The following is an 18,060-nucleotide window of genomic DNA, read 5'->3' on the forward strand; positions in this document are numbered from 1 at the left end:
TATTCCAATGTTTCAGGTCTGTTAGGGAGTCTCTGTAAAGGATTCATATTGATGACAGCGTTGAAAGGAGATGAGGGTACCCATGCTTAGGCCTATTAAGAGGTTAAAAAAAAATCGCGAGCGGGAATGACATACGCCGCCAATAGTTTGACTTTTCAATTCAATTCAAACATTTCATTCAAAACATTTAATTCAAAACATTTCATTCAAAACATTTCATTCAAAACATTTTATTCAAAACATTCAATTCAAAACATTTCATTCAAAACATTTCATTCAAAACATTCAATTCAAAGCATTCAATTCAAAACATTTCATTCATATATCACGCCATTCAATTCATATCGATGCATTTCATTCACATATCGCGTCATAAAATTCATATCATCGAAATGTTGCGTAAACGGCGTTCCATATTTGCTAGTGTAGACAGAGCTTAAGATCAGGTTCTGTAGTTTAAAGCATAAATGTATTAGTGCACAGTCGATTTCCTCAATAGTATACCCGAAAAACTCTTTCTTAAAACAATACTTTTCTTAATGGCCAAAAAGGTCCCAATTCTGTTTTTACATTAACAAATCTTAGCATTTCTGAAAAACCAGACATATTATGCCAGCCTAAGGGTGTCCGGTATTGGGAAATTTGACTGTATCATTATTACTAGTATGGCTTGAGAAAAAAATAATTTATTAAAAGTAATGCAGCCTCAACAATAATGTTCTTGCAAAAACAAGCATCATAAAAACTGAAATCAAACGCTATTAAAAATGTGTGATACAAATATTGCCACTGAAAGATACTAAACCAGCCAGGTACTATCAATTACAGCTTTAATAAGGGCGGTATGATTGACAATGATATTTAGACTGCAGTCAATCAACCAGGATTGACACTTTAACATAATACTAATAAACACGTGTATTGTAATTCTATTATATTCTTGTTTTTCAAGTCACAAGACTGTTTTGATTTATTCTTAACTTTTTTTTATTCCCTTTTAATACGATACGGTATTGTAAAAACTAACCAGTAATACTGTAAATAATATGTGGGCACATTTAGCAATGTCATATGAAGAACAGTAAACAGTTATGCTGTTGATTACCCAGCTATTGGTACAGTACAATATGGGCGAGGACAAACAATTTATAACAAAGGAACATATTGTTAAGGTATTTATATAAAAAAACAATTGAAAATTCCAATGAGGTATTTTTATTCCAAAGTCAAACAAAATTAGAATTCCATTAATTACTTAAATTCTAATTGACAGAAACTAAAAGTAAACATTTATTATAGAATACTTTAAAAGAAAAGTGCATAGCTGTCAGAATACATCATTAATTTTATGACCTTTAATTAAATATTAGTGTTCAACTGGAATTATGAAAGACAAATACGATTTAAACAAACTCTGTACTTTATACTTTATACAATGTTAAAGATGTATTGTCCCCCAAAATTATGAAAAATGAAGATTAAAAAAATCAGACTCTGAGAATAGTCCATTTTGCAGCTTTAATAAAGTTAATCACTTTCGTAGAAAAGAAAATGTACAAAAATAATGTTTTCACTTGTATAAAGACAAAATAAATGAAATAAATATGAAAAAAAAAAAACAATGCAAAACAAAAAAGCATGGTACTTACATACTGCCGTTATTACTGTTATACAATCGCGGATGGCGCGTTGAAAACATGTATTCATATTTAACCATCAGTAAAGAGTTGATTGATCATTTATACTAGATATTTTATCAATTGTCGTATTCGAGTGGACCGTTGAGTAGTTTTTCCGTTGAGTACTTCTTTAACGGAGTATTTGAGCGTTGAGATTGTTCTTAGCGAAAAAGCTTTCGTTGTCAACGTTTTCTATTCGAATGACTTTCTGTTGAGCACAAATTTACAATTCGAATACAAAAAGTTCCCAATCGAATACGACAAATGGTTTTACTTTCTGTATTACTAATTTTTTTACACAACCAGTTTCATACATTAACCAATCAAAACAGGTTTAGAGTCATGATAAATAACACTCCTCAACTCTAATTGGCCGACCATCCTAAACTTATCTAGTAAACAAATTGTGGGTTTAATCATCAAAAAACGACCCCTGAAAATGAAATATGAGGTCAATGAACTTTATCAGTGACCTTGGATTGGATGAATTCCAAAAATTGTCCTAAACAACATCCGTCTATTCTTCGAATTTTAAAATGTAATCAACATCTTCATAACGATATGTATCATAATTAGTGAATTTATCATAAAATAACATTGTAACACAAGTGGATAAATGATGATATTTTCGGCACCCAGCCGGATGCATTGTATTTAGGTTATCAATATAATTAGGCTAAAGAATTTAGATAGAACAAGTACATAAACAAGTTACTTCAATGTAATAATCAGGCTAAATAAACAGTTTTAACACAGTAAATACAGGAAAATTTTCTTGTAATAGCCTGGGCTAGTGAGCTACTCTACATCCTATTAGTATTAATAGTCTGCATAACATTTTATTAGCACAAAAAAACTACCATAAATCCCTGTCTACACTATCAAACTAGTTTGACAAAAAAAATGTGATTTGCCCAAATATGGCAGTGATATGCTTAAATATGGTAGTGATATGACATCATCATGTCCATATATGGGCACATCCCATTTTGTTGATAGTGTGGACAGAGCTTAAGAGACATGTCATGTAGATATAAACTTTTTTTTAAGTGATTTGAAATGTTTTGATTGTTTCTCTACCCTATTATTAGTTTCAAAGGTATGAGCTGGCTAGCTCAGTGGTTTTCTGTAAACATTGTTTGCTGGGCTACTAATGCCATTGTAGTAAATTAAACCTAAAGACCATTTTATAGTTAAAGATTTAGCCATTCAATTTGCATTTCTGAGAAATGTTTTGGTGAAGAAAGACAAAAGAACCACAATGCTCTGTATTTTCTAATACCGTGTAATGATAAAAGCTGATGTCCAACAACTATATTACAGCACCTATAATAGAACTCAATTACAACATTGGTAATTAAAAGTTCATAAACATGGTACCACTTAAAGATGTATTGTCCCCCAAAAACATGAAAAATAAAGATTAATAAAATCAGACTTTGAATGAATTATTTTGTAGTTTTAATAAAGTTACTTTCGTAGAAAAAAAACCCCGAAAAAATTAATGTTTTCACTTATAAAATGACAAAATAAATTGTTAAATTCAACCAAAAACCCACTGGCTGGCACTGCAGCCAATTTGACTATTTTTTGCTTTGAATTACAATTTTTTAGGTAAATACATTTTTTTCAATCAAATTTAAGGTCAAAGTTAAGCTTTAAATAGCATATTCAACAACAAAAACATTTTATAATTTATTTTTTCAGGGATACAATACATCTTTAAGCTCATTGTGAAACGTCCTTACTAATTTACTTTATTCTAATTTCTGTTACTGATAAAAATCATTTAAAAAACCAAACTACCTCCCAGATACTATAATCAAAGGAATCAGTGTCATTTATAATTTACAACATGCCTATTTAATTTTTCATCAGTAAAAACAATAGTATTTTTTCATTTTAAAGATTCTAGGCCTTGGACATCACGATTTGAGTCCATTCAAAATGTGAGATTTATGCCTGGGATTGTACAACCCGAGGCCTAAGAAACAATTCAAGAGGCCTAGTAACCATAGGTGGGCATCTTTTAGTCTTTCTACTATGTCTTGGAGTTAAGTGGCGACAAATTGGTGCTCTGACTGAGAGGAACAAAAGCTTGCTGGCTGAACTCAATACCCAAATTGTTTTCACAATGATAATCATTCATTAATCTAGAGAGACTTGAGGTCACTTTGATTAGAGCTTAACATACTTAAACAGATAGCCTATTTATTGCGCATAGAAAAGGGAAAAAATCAAGCCTAAATATAAAATATTTTAGGCAATATATTATTACCATAACACACCAACTATAAAGTCTGGTACTGTATTAATGAAAACTTTTATTTTTCTTAGAGGAAGGGAAAGAATGTTTCACACACCCACACACAGTATGAAAAAAATAAATAAATTTTTTTTAAATTGCAACAGCAGTATTATAGCTAGTGGAGCAGTAGGCTTTCAACTATGAAGTTTGCTCCTAAATGGAAGAAGAGAAAGAAAGAGAAAAAGAAGAAGAAACCCAGAACCAAAAATGATGGAAAGGAAATATCTATTGGTCATCAAACAACAGAAATATCAGTTTGTAAAGTATATCAGAGAAATAAATTCATACAGTAAACATGTTTATCATGGATACTGGGAACATCCATTGGAAGGGACAGAAGCTGTTGCTTGGCAAAAAATGAATATGTTGAATAATAATATTAAAGAGAATTTTTGATAAAATGAAAAATACAATATTTTCATCCATTAAAGCTGTCCATGAGTTCATTCTCTATGTTGTTCTCTACAATATTCAATAAAGAAATTAAACTATCTACCAGAATTGTTTACAACTTCATTTAATTAACTGTACTTGAATAAGGACATTCAACACAAAAGACCTCTAAAAGTTAAACAATAAAGCTATTATTTCAACAATAACACACAAAGCATGAGACCAATCAACAGAATACTTAACTTATATAACAGATTTTTACCTTCGCAAAAACAGCAGTAAACTTCTTTTTTCGCTCTCTTTTCTTTGAACAAAACCCTGATCAAACAAGAACATTCTTGGGATATTTGATGTTGAGAGTAAAGGGTCACAGCTGGTCGGTCATGTGCGACAATAGCAGACCTTTTCCATGTGGTGATAGAATACTATACTCATATACTTGGACAGGAAGTAACAATTATGTGTTTTACCACACACAAACATAGATTGATGTGTTTTAAATTGTTTTATTGTCTGTCTCATCACCTGTTTGATTGTGCTTTAATTAAATAGGGTATCTTCAGACATTATGGTTTTGTAGGTTTTAAAATTAATAGTATTATATAGCAGTTAATGTTATAATAATCAAGGGTAGCGTTAAGGGACCAGCACTAGGGCCCTGCACTCCAGCCTTTAACAGCTAAAATTTAATTATGAACTACATTTTGATATCTGTTTTTGACATGTTTGTGATCCTCTTTTTACAAAATAATGGAACCACCCATGATAACTTGAGCTATCTTTAGACCTATAGAATTGTATGCTGTGTACAGTATGATACAAAACCATGACTCAGTAGGTCTGAACAGGCACAGTAGCTTTCAATGTATTTATTTTACATCAGTCATCTTAAACAAATGGTAAGCATGGTAAAAATTGTAAAACTTTCTCAAACCCGGACATAGGCTTACCCAAAATGGAAAAAGTGGTCCCAGAATGCATTTCAAACGCTAGAAAATATCCATCAGTTATCATTACTAAATTATCTACACAATATTACAAATTCCACAATATCTACCTTTTTGTATTATTATAGTAAACATGTATTTAATACTATTGTACAACTGACATATTTAACAAAGAGCACAATACCTTTCAAACTCCTAATAGAGAAAGCGCCACAAAGAATTTAGTCACAATAAAAGAGAAAAACCAACCTTTTAGTTAAATTAGTTCCCACGACTAAAAGGTAATCCATGCTAGGTAAAGCATACAGTTTTTTATTATTAAACACATGCAGTGCATTGTCTATCGGCTGTTTAAGAATTTACATATATATCTGCATTGTAAAATGTATTAAGATATCCATGGTATAAGTGTGGCTTAACATAAAACCTGGATTTACCTAAACATGAAACAGCACTGGCTTAAAATGTATTCAGATTTGATTTTTTTTATGGGGTCCCGTTGAGATCTAAGGGTCCTGGTTTTAGCCAGTGAGGGCTTATCTGTTACTCCTTTATGCATCAATTTGCTATGTTAGCTAATAATCTACACTATTTAAACTGGTATAATGCTAGACAACCCAACATGTACTTTTGGCTTTAATATTTTTAATATCTAAAACCATCTGAAAACAAACCAATTTATTATAAATTACACATACAAACTAACCTTTAAAGTTGACTAAAATAGCTGAGAACAGCAATGTTTAAAATGACCACAGTAAGTAATTACACAGCGAGGAATTTCATCTGTACTATGAACGATTAAGCTATCACCAAAGTGTTAAATAGTATTTAACTAATGTTAAATATTGATAGGGGTTATCTGGCAAAGGTGCTACTGAATAACATGTGGTCCTAGATAGCAGCAATGGACAACATGAATTGTTCTATTCTACGGCGACAGTATGGCGACCGTTTGTCGGAAATTAAATTCTCGAGATTCAGAAACTTGAAATGCTGAGAAAATGGACACTTGAAACTGTCACTCAGCTACAGTATAAAAACTTTAAAAATATCTATGTGAATGCTTTTAAAGAACATGGTTGGAACTATGTCCAATAAAAATTATACAATTTTGTATAAAAAAATAAATAACAATGTCTATTTAACAATTAAAAGCATAACAATTTGTATTAAACTGGTTGACCACACCCACACCAATATCTATGTTGACTTTATTTCAACATTTATTTATTATTATTATTTGTGAGGCCGTGTGGTGCTCTGTGTTGGACGTTCGACTACTGATCGTTAGACCGAGGTTCGAATCCAACTCTCGTCGCATTTCTTGTATCCTTAGGCAAGATACTTTACTTATGTTTGCCTCTCTCCACCCAGGTGTATAATTGGGAACCCGGTTAGATCAAGACACAACTTTGCGCTGATTACCAGCTGCATATATGGGAGTATGTTTCCATAGGTGTTTGATCAGGAAATGACTGGAGTAATAATGTTCAGCGCATTGAGAGCTTGCATATATGCGCTATATAAGAATGAACTATTATTATTATATAATATGAGATTAAAACAGTACTGTCTGCAGAGCAACAAATTATCATTATGCTTTTACAAATGTAAAGTGCCTTCGACCATGTATAGAGCTATATAAATGTGGTATTATTATTATGCCAATTAACATACAGTACATTTGTTATTGCATTTATTATTATAATCTATACATTTCGAAACTACATTTTACAGTATGGCACTTCTCATGGCTTAAGCTCTGTCTATACTATCAAACTACTTTGACAAAAAAGTGTGATGTTTCCAAATATGGTAGTGGGCTTAAATATGACATCATCATACAGTATATGGGAACATAACATTTTTTTGTCACATAAATGTTGATAGTGTAGACAAAGCTTAAGACTAATTGATGGCCATAATAATAAAAAAAAATAATATAGTCCATACATATCCTTTTTATGTAACACTAAACCAACTCTTTGCAATATTGTACTAATAATATCAAGAATAATTAATTACAATTCTACCTGTTGATTTAGATCTTGTTAATTTGCTGAAGGTCATGTCCAAATTGTTGTTTCACTGATCGTAAACATGTGTACACGATGCATAATATTAAACAAAGGTCAGTGACCATAATACGTCCAGTTAAGAGACCAGTATGACAACAAACCCGAAGAATAACGCTGGTCAGTAAATAGATTCAGAATAAGATGAAACTTTACAGAATGGAGTAAATATTGGTTTATAATGCCTCAGCAAGGGGTATTTATCTGGATTTATGTTATAAAACAAAGAGGATGCAGTATTTCGTTGGTCGGGGTATGGGTTATTGACCTGGTAAAATTTAGGTAGAGTAAGCAAGGAAGTTTTATGGAAGAACGCATCAAGGAAAAAGACGTACAACTAGGGTATACTGTAAAGCAGCTCCACTAGGTCAAGTTTAGAAAGGATGGAGAGGGGAGTGGGATGGGTGAAGAGACCAAGGGAATACAAATGTATGACAATGCTGTGGGTATACATTAACATATCCACACGAACATTCCTTTTAATTTAAAAAATTAATTTCCTTGTTTCATTCATTTAATTTCATCATATTTGACGGCTTGTTATTTCATTATTATTTAAGGTAACAATATATTATATTATTAAACAAAAATAAATTTTATGTTTGGGCATTCGTTGTCAATATCATACATTTTGTATTGTAGAACAACCTGCATGAATAGGGAACTAGATACATGAAGGTAGTATGTTATAAGTGGTTTATCTCAAGGATATCCAATCCTGGTACAACTTTAAGAAGAGGAGTTAGTTTACAATGAAATGCAGTAGAGAGATTACTTCATTATCATAATATTAATTAGTATGAACAGCTATCATCCTTGGAAGACTATATTGATGCGGTATGCAAATTAAAGCAAATTGCTAAAAACATTTTTTAGTGGTTAGCATAACAACCAATAATTTCATTCATTATTCTAAAAATTCACACAATATTTCACAGGATAAGAAATTGGTATTAATTAGTAATTAATAATAGAAGTACATGCTGATTTGATATGACGTCTGCCTCCAATTAATGACCATTTTGAACATTTAGCTGACTTGATTAAATTTTAATCAATGACCAGCAGTCTTATTCACCAATCGCACTTAAGGAAGATAAGTATTTCACTTCAAGTCAATAATATTAAGAATTTCCCTTAAGTTGTATTATACATTACATATTTTAAATGTAAGCCAAAGAGTTCTTGTAAATGAATATAGCCAAGGTATAACATGTTTTTTCATGCCATAGAAAATGGTCTGATATTGGAGATTGTCTTTAAATAGAGACCTATATAATACTATAGTTTATTAATGTTATTCATGTTTCAACAAAATGTCACTGATCTTTATTGCCATGCTAATGGGAATTTTCATAAAAACAAGAACATCAATTTTATCATAAACATTTGTTACATGTTAGGTCAGTTACATGCTTTAGAGGAGATGCATATTCGTTGCACATTCAGCAGAGGTAAGAGGGCGCACTTACATGTACATTGACCATCGTCGATTTTTCATCAAAATACGAGACCAGCGATGATTTCTAATTGGATATAATAATTGATTTATATAAAATATATAAATTTCAAAGATAAATTGATGATGAAAAAGTCGATCCTAATTTGAGACCAAAGCAGTTATATAAAGTCTACAATAGTGTAATACTATCTAAAGGTAAGGGTAAAGTTTTTGAGCCCCAGAAATTTGCACCAACTCTGGAATTTACTGGATTACCTTTGTATGACATTGAGTAAACAATACCGGTGATTAAGTCAATAGGCCCAGGTGAGCTGTTGAAATAGATGAATCAAAATATTTGCAGGTACGATGTATGCAAACTTGTTGGCAAGGTAAAACCGTGTAAGAATAAGAATTGCATAAATATTACAAAGTTCATCCTTGTTTTTCACATGCAGGGCACATTTTTCTACCATTGTGTTTTATTGGTTCAAGAAAGCAAAGAATTCAATAATCGATTATCTGTATATATGTTGTTATATTGTAAAGCACTTAATGTTTTAATAGTAACAATGAAAGGGAAAATAAAATAAAAAAACACATGTGATTTCCAGCCTAAAAATAAACTATTAAAATTCTGTAAATAATTGGTATATTTTACTACTACTGTACTAGCCTCGCATTATTACAAGCATAATCATTAAATAAGTTTTCAACGTTTTTTTCTTTCATTTTTTTGTTGTTTTCACATTAAAAAAATAGTTAGTAAAAAGGTTCATCTGGATCACTGTATAGTATTTTAAGTAAATTTTCTTTTGGATGATCCAAAGTCGAATAAAATTCGTAAACTTACGTTTTTTACTCTAGCTTTCGCTGGTCAACGACGCAGCTTAATCATGAGTGAGTCTCTGTGACTTGGACTTGTTACCATTAGATCTCGTATATGGTATAGCGCAATCTATAGAAGAGGCCCCGACAATCCCATTTGGGAAAACCTGAACGATCTATAGATGGCGCTATACCATATACGAGATCTAATGGTAACAAGTCCAAGTCACAGAGACTCACTCATGATTAAGCTGCGTCGTTGACCAGCGAAAGCTAGAATAAAAAACGTAAGTTTACGAATTTTATTCGACTTTGGATCATCCAAAAGAAAATTTACTTTAAAAAAAAAATAGTTTTTGGAAGATGAATTTATTTAATTTCAATCCAATTAATATTATATTTCTAATGCATTATTAGGCATTAGATTAGGGTAAATCTAGATGCTGGGAAAGGGCTGGTAGTGAGGGAAAATCCCATAGTCCCGGTTACCTGCCCTACTGTACCTGTCTTCTTTTTATACACTTGCATGTAATGGTGGGTTATTAAGATTGAATTAAAGGGTAGGCTAGGGAAGGAGGGAGGAAGCTCTAGCCAGCTTTCTTGGGATTAATCTTTGAACAGACTACTATACTTATACTATAATAGCTTGTATTTGTATCCTTCTTTAGCAACTGGTCCCAGTATCTTCACCAACATACAGTACAGTATTTACAATAAAATTAAAGATTAGCATTTTGATTAGAATTGATAGAATTAAGCTTACTAAAACTATTTACATCACTACTAAGAGTGTATTTAGTATTAATACTTACTGACTACTGAGTAAGGCTTTATTATGTCTCTTTCAAAATTCACAGTCAATGGAATGACGACGTGAATACCTACAACTGAACACGACTGATAATCCAAGAACACTGTCCGACATCAAAGTATTACCTCACAACGACCTTCCATTGCCTGCAGCTTTGACCAATCAGCAACTAAGGACACGACGAAGGCAAGAGCCTTCCCACAGTGCTTTGTGTTTACGTTGCCAGCATGGTTCACATATGCGGCATATTAACCTATCTGAAACTTGTAACTGCTGTACACATAGGGTCATTGAATCCTACGAGCGACGTGATACAACTCGTGACGATTTGATTCAGACGCAAATAAAAGAATTCGAAAAATGAAATTCAATGTCTGTGAACTTTTTCTCTCATAATAGTCAATCACAAATTATGATTTCTCACAGCTTCTTGGAAATTGACGCAAATATTTAGAGGGTTTACGAGTGTGGACGGAATTTCATGTATTAATTTAAAGATTCCTATTGTCTGCCACAAGGTATTTCAACTTGTGTGAACAGCTGTTATGAGATGACAAAATAATATTGCAAAAATCAACAAATAGACAAAGCTAAAGAATGTGCTTGCCTTATACTCAACAGATATAAATATTAGGTTCAAGAAAAACAGTGTCATTATTTTCTATTGATTTTAGCTTTGATTGTCAAGTAAATATTATTTAATTTAAAAAGTCCACATCTACTGGTACAGATGGAGGTTATTGTATAGAATAAACTTCCGGAGAAATGTCAACTTCCGGACAAATGTTAACAGATGGAATAAATGGCGAATAAAGAATAATTTATACAAATAGCTGGTTGGTTTGGTATAAATTTAAATTAAATAATATTGATAAATTAAATAGATTTGAACATGTTACCAAGACAAATTAAGTTGGTTTGGTATTTAAATAAAATAAAATACTATAGTTTTGAACTCTACACCATGACGAGTTAGATTAGTTTGGTATTTAAATTTATAAAAAAACACTAGATTTGAACTCGTCACCATGACGAGTTAGGTTGGTTTGGTATTTTAGTATCTACAGTATTTAAATAAAATAAAACACTAGATTTGAACTTGTTACCAAGACTAAATTGGTTTGGTATTTAAATATCTACTTAAATTAAATAAAACACTAGATTTGAACTTGTTACTAAGACTAAATTGGTTTGGTATTTAAATATCTACTTAAATTAAATAAAACACTAGATTTGAAATTGTTACCAAGACTAAATTGGTTTGGTATTTAAATATCTACTTAAATTAAATAAAACACTAGATTTGAACTTGTTACCAAGACTAAATTGGTTTGGTATTTAAATATCTACTTAAATTAAATAAAACACTAGATTTGAACTCTACACCATGACGAGTTAGATTGGTTTGGTATTTAAATTTGTTTAAAACACTAGATTTGAACTGTACACCATGACGAGTTAGATTGGTTTGGTATTTATATCTATTTAAATTAAATAAAACACTAGATTTGAACTATACACCATGACGAGTTAGATTGGTTTGGTATTTAAATTTTTTTTAAACACTAGATTTGAACTTAACCAAGACAAGTTAGGTTGGTTTGGTATTTAAATATCTATTGAAATTAAATAAAACACTAGATCTCATCACCGTGACGAGTTGGTTGGGTATTTAAATATCTATTTAAATTAAATACAACAAAATATTGATAAATAACTATTATCAAGCAAACTGATAATTATGTGACTAACTGTGAATAGCGAAATATCAACTGATAAGAATAAGAGTGTTGTAAGTATATAATTGACAGTTTTGAATTGTAATTCACACAATTATTGTTTAAAACTATTAGTAAGTAGACTTAAAATTGAAAATAAGCTACTGTACTCAACAGCACTAGATAGATCGTGGATAGATCTAGGTTTCCGATAGGAAAAGTAAGTTCAAAGTCAAATTTGCGGTAGTCTAGATCAGAGTTCAAATAGCCTAAAGTGATCTTTCTTACTCCGTGTTCGTTGTATGTGATGAAACTGTGTTTTTTCTGTTGGTTTATGATCGTTATCACGCCCCATTGCATCTGTCTCAAACTTGGAAACAGGAAACGTAAGCTGTACCATTCGACAAAGTAAACAATGATTCTGAATTTTTAATTAAATATAATTTCAGGTAACTTTAGTATAGTAAATGTAAAGTTTGATAGTATAACATTATTATGATTTAGCAATTTTAACTTTGCTTATATGGTATCATTAAACCATTTTGGCAAATACAATTTCATATAAGTAATAACAAAATTTATAAATGATTTATAGTTTTAAATATTTTAGAATCTTATAATTCATTTTTATATAACTAATTAATTTGTACTATTTATTCTAATTACATTTTATGTTAATATATAAATTTAATAGAATACATTGAAGCCAAAAAAGATTTTTTTTTATTTCCCACAATTCAATCTTTTTATTACCCACAATTCTGTTAAACTTTAATTCTCACAGTTAGATTCATGTTAATTAAAAAAAGTTAAATATCATGTTACAAAACATATCATAAAACTCATAAAAACAATAAATGTGAGCAATTATGATCAATGTCTACCAAAGTAAATCTGTCTTGTAAATATATAATAAAACAACTTGGGTTTAGGTTTGATGGGGAAGTTTTAGACGGGATTTAATTAGTGTATGTCTACTGAGTGCCCTCTGGGGTAAGGTGTGAAAACTTGGTCTTCCCACACCTTTTGTAAGGCTGTATTCTCAGCAGGAGGGTGACATAGCAGTAACCATGACGAAAAACATTCGTATAAATCACACAGAAGGCATGAAATTACATACAAATATTTGGAAAAATTTATTACATTGTTGGAACTAATATTTCAAGTAAAACAAATTCTATGGGAAAATATGTTTAACTTTCTTTTTTTTGTTGAAAATTGATGACAGTTTATTTCATGCCATAAAATATTTTAAAAAATATTTTTTAGCCTGTACAGTATATTAATATATAGGGTTGAAAGTATTTTTTTAAACATCTGAATTTGTATTGTAAAATTGTAAAGAGGAAACGGCAGTTGGAATAACATAAACAAATGAGAGATATAAATATTTATGCTACAGAAAGTGCATAAAAAGGATGTATTACATTTTATTTTAATACGGTCATGATAAAATTGGTATATTATTTGTTAAGCTTCGCTTTTCGCAGAAAAGTGTCAACAATGAACAAGATGCTGACAGGGTAATGAACCTCAAAAAAAGGTCCTCTCTTAAATTAGTCAAACTTCATCTTTACAGTTTTTAAGTTCCATTAATTAATTTACTCTGATGATTTTAAAATTTATAAAATATTTAGATTTATTTTTAAGAGGACTTGAACATGTTATTTTTGGAAAAAAACAAATAAATTATCCATGTTTTAATTTGAGTAGGCGAAATGGACAGTTGCACAAACATTTTGGAAAATATATTGCAATATTTATATAAGTATTTCCTGTCACAAAATACTTTTGTATGTTAAAAATGTGTACATACTTTCGTTCCCAATTGGTCAACATATTTCATAAACAGTACTTCATTTCATTGATTCAACATTACTTTTATATCAGAAATCATTACCATAAAATTCAACATTGTCAATAATGGTACCATTGTCTGACCATGAATTAATGTAATTATAAGGCCACTGAAAAACAAAGTTGATGATGTCATCTGAGTATACCCCCTAACAATTTTTTCCCTTGGCAATGAAAACAGCTTTTGTATAGAAAATCGTATTTAGATCTTGTGTATTTTTAGGTTTTGTTGTCTGTGAGTTCAGACTTTACAATCAGATTTTCCGACTCGCAACTTGCATTGAAAACACCCAGTGTATGTTGTAGTAATTTATAGAAGTCAAGAAGGAACACAATGACACAAAACAAATCATAATACATCAATTCGTCCCTGGCACCTTAAAACAGAATCCCTCCCTCTCTCAAATTTTTTTTCTATAGATGACGATGAACACATTTTTTTTTTTTACATGGCCTAATGGTACCATTGTTTGACCATGAACTAATGTAATAAAAGCATATGAAATTATCACCTAAATTGTTGTCACTGGTCTGAATGTGGTTTTGGAAAGTGGTGTTTCCTAAATGATTACTGTACCATTCCATTAATTAAGTTTATTTTCGCATATCCTTAATGTAACATCCTACATACGTGGCGCCAATCACATAATTGGTATTAATGTTAAAATGAAAGAGAAAAACAACTGAATGAATAGATAATTTTAACGAAAACCAGACAGAATTAATTTCCTGTCGTTCTACAATTACTATAAGTTTTTCTGAAACATGCAAATAACAATAGTCTCTGGTTTTCCAAGTAAGACAGAACAATAACAACAGTCTTAATGAATATTCATTAACTCTTGGGAGGCAAAGGCTCGTTAAAAGGTTGTTAAAGAATGTATAGTTTAATCAATTTGCACATTTATGAAGTTGGGTACTGTACTTTCACTAAAACAGTATCACTATCAGAAAGACTTTATTTATATAGCTTTATAAATAGACAGAATTAGTTTTGTTGTCTTAAACTCTGTCTACACTATCAAACTAATTTGACAAAAAATGTATGATGTGCCAAATATGGTAGTGATATGCCAAAATATGGTAGTGATATGATGTCATTGTGTCAATATATGTCCAAAGTTTGATAGTGTAGACAGAGTTTTTATTTAGAGTGCATGCCTTTCCAACATCTAAAGAGTGTGCGGTGCAGGTGTTTGACTGAGATCATGGGGTCGAATCTACACTATTGTATCTGTCAGTGTCAGGGTGCTGTTTTTCAACAGTGCTCTGGCAAAATATGCTATAGTATTGCTTATTAAATAAACTTTACAAAGGGTTTTACTAGGCTTCAGTTTGTCTGAGCTTGTTAATAAACAGCTTTCAACACAAGTAAAGTAACCCCAGGCCTTTACCAAATGTGTAACACGCACTTGTTGAATAAGGCAAACTTTATAAGTCTCTCTGCCTTGAACACGCTACCACCACATACCAACTATTGAAACTACAAATCAAGGCTTCATTTGTAAGTGATATGTGACAATTACATTTCTTTTGATAATGGAACAATTCCTTCTTAATTATTGCCTTTGATTGACAACTCTATAATCATTGTCAACTTGTATTTAAGTGTCTCGATCTTGAGCTTTGGTTTATAGCATTCATCGCAAAACAATTCAGTCATTAAATTTTAGATAAACAAGTATTTTATGCTCTATTTGATATCAAACTGAATAAAACTACTTTATTGGTCATTCTGAAATCAGTGTTTCAGTGCTGTAGCTAGAGAATGGAATGTCAAATAGTGATTTTAAGGGTGGGTAGTGAAAAGTACCAAGATGCTTTTTGGGTGGGTGCTACGTTGAAATTAAACTGGGAGAAAGAAAGGTCTGAAAATAAAATAAGCACTTAGCTTAAGGATAAGGATTTTACCCCATTGGTGTTTCTATAAAATACAAAAACTCAGGTAATTCAAGCAGTCTATAGTCTACGAATGCCTCTTACAATACTAGCAAATCATTTACCCACTCACATTACTATACTGTAGTACAGCCCACAGCCATAGAAATTATAATCATTACTCTAAAAAAAAGTAGTACGATACACTTCAGAAAATATCAAATATATTGAATTTTAGCATTTGTATTTTTCAATTGAAAGAAAGATTTTCCTGTTGTGCTTTGCAAAAAAAAAATTTCAATTCCACCTGCCTTTAGAAATTCAACTAATGTATAAAGAAAACAAGGTGAGAATATTCTTATAAGACAGCAAGTTAGAAATGTTATTTTAATTTTTTAAGAGAAATTGGCCAACATTAAACATGTTCTTTTCAACAAAGAAAGGAATAAAACATTACAACCTTATTAACTTTGAACTAGAACATCACATAAACAAATGGCATTGCCATGTACAACATTTATTTTATGTCCACTGAAGTCAAGCTGAACATTTTCCAAATACCATTATATACACATCAAGACAAGATCTGTCATGCCGCTAATTATCATCAATTAGAAGTCTATAAATTCCTGTAAGGTTCAAGGGTAACGTAAAGTGCATGTTATATCAGGCCTACTCCTGGTCTTGAAATGAGTCAACAGGCCAAGAGCAATGGTCAAGGCCAGTGAATGTTAGCTGTCCCTTCTTGCAGCACACTTTTGTTTTGTTGTTTTGAACTTTCACAAGGAATTTCAACCCTGAAAGTGAAATAGCAGTGATATTTTTTGTAAAAACTTTCTGTCCCCTTGCAAGGGGAATTTATTCATATAAGGCCTCTGGCCCTGAATATGTAAAATAAGTAAACTTGTCCTGTTTCTGCTGCCAAGAATTTAAGATTAATTCATTCAAACGGTTAATAACCGGTTATTTTTCGCAGCAGACCAATAGTCATATCTCAACAGATAGTATTGTAGTACAGTCAACTCTCCCTATATACCGAACTCTAAAAAACTGAAACTCTCCCAAAACCAGACAAATTCATTATTATCATTAAAAACACATTTAAAATATCAGACTTTCCAGAAAACCAGACATATTAGGCTAGCCCAAAGGTGTCAGGTATTACTGTAGGTGAGTTGACTGTACAGGTATTATGGTATATCAAAATTTTAAACATTCATCACCACAGAAATGGAAATGAAGATCTCACCACCACCCACAACATGATGGAACCACCCAAACTAGCTTGAGAAAACAAGTGCGATGTGCCCAAATATGGTAGTGATATTCCCAAATGTGGTATTGATATGACATCATCATGTCCATATATCGGCACATCATAATTTTTTTTTGTCACATAAAGTTTATATCACTGTACCAGATATGTCACAAACATCACCTTCCAGAAAGTGTTGACAACAGTAGCTTTTGTTGACCTCCAGTGACCATGAGGGTTTGTGGATAGATCAAAATAAACTTACAAGGTAGAAAAATACCTTTTATCTTTAATAAGCCCATCAAACAATTACTGTGCAGCTTTTTAAAACATCTTTTGTAACAATTATAATCAAAGACAGGAATGATAAACAATTGATGATATTTTGCTAGCAATGTCAAGAGCTCTCATCTTTCCATGGCCCACAGAGGTAAAATAGCCATCCCTTTGTTACTCTATGCGACCAAGCTCCATTGAGAATTTAGAAATTAATACCATCACTTTAATAAGTTTATAAACGTGTTCCTGTGAATACTGCACGCAGGTAACCCAAGTTATAATATTTCAATTGCACCTTCTGTAAAACTTATAGAATGGGTATTGATTACGCACACTTCTTCAGAAGATATAAACAGTTTGTTTGTTCGGGAAATTCAACCTGAAATCAATACTTCCAGATTATGAATTAGATATACAAAATATTTTACCAATTTCACCAGCGCTTGAGTAGACTCGCATAATCTGTTGCTATCTACGAGTTGTAACTAGACCAGTTTAATTCAAACTTTAACAATGCCAATCAACATTTTACCTCATTGATAGGAATCATCGGCGGCCTAGATTTTTTTTTTTTTTCCGGAGCAGAGG

At 31.2% G+C, this 18,060-nt stretch overlaps 1 protein-coding gene across 2 annotated transcripts in view; it reads right to left on the bottom strand.

Annotated features, from left to right (window-relative positions):
- LOC140050125 (uncharacterized) overlaps positions 1-18,060 on the bottom strand; it is an 85,364-nt gene that overhangs the window by 39,885 nt on the left and 27,419 nt on the right. The window contains exon 1 of one of the 2 annotated variants that reach the window (XM_072095169.1): positions 1,650-3,831. The exons of the other annotated variant lie outside the window; for it this stretch is intronic. Within the exon in view, the coding sequence (XP_071951270.1) occupies positions 1,650-1,717 (68 nt within the window). The 5' untranslated portion in view covers positions 1,718-3,831. Of the gene's footprint in view, positions 1-1,649; positions 3,832-18,060 lie in introns of those variants that run through there. 2 annotated transcript variants of the gene reach the window in all.

The sequence above is a fragment of the Antedon mediterranea genome, chromosome 5 (assembly GCF_964355755.1).
Source record: "Antedon mediterranea chromosome 5, ecAntMedi1.1, whole genome shotgun sequence".
NCBI classification, from domain to species: domain Eukaryota; kingdom Metazoa; phylum Echinodermata; class Crinoidea; order Comatulida; family Antedonidae; genus Antedon; species Antedon mediterranea.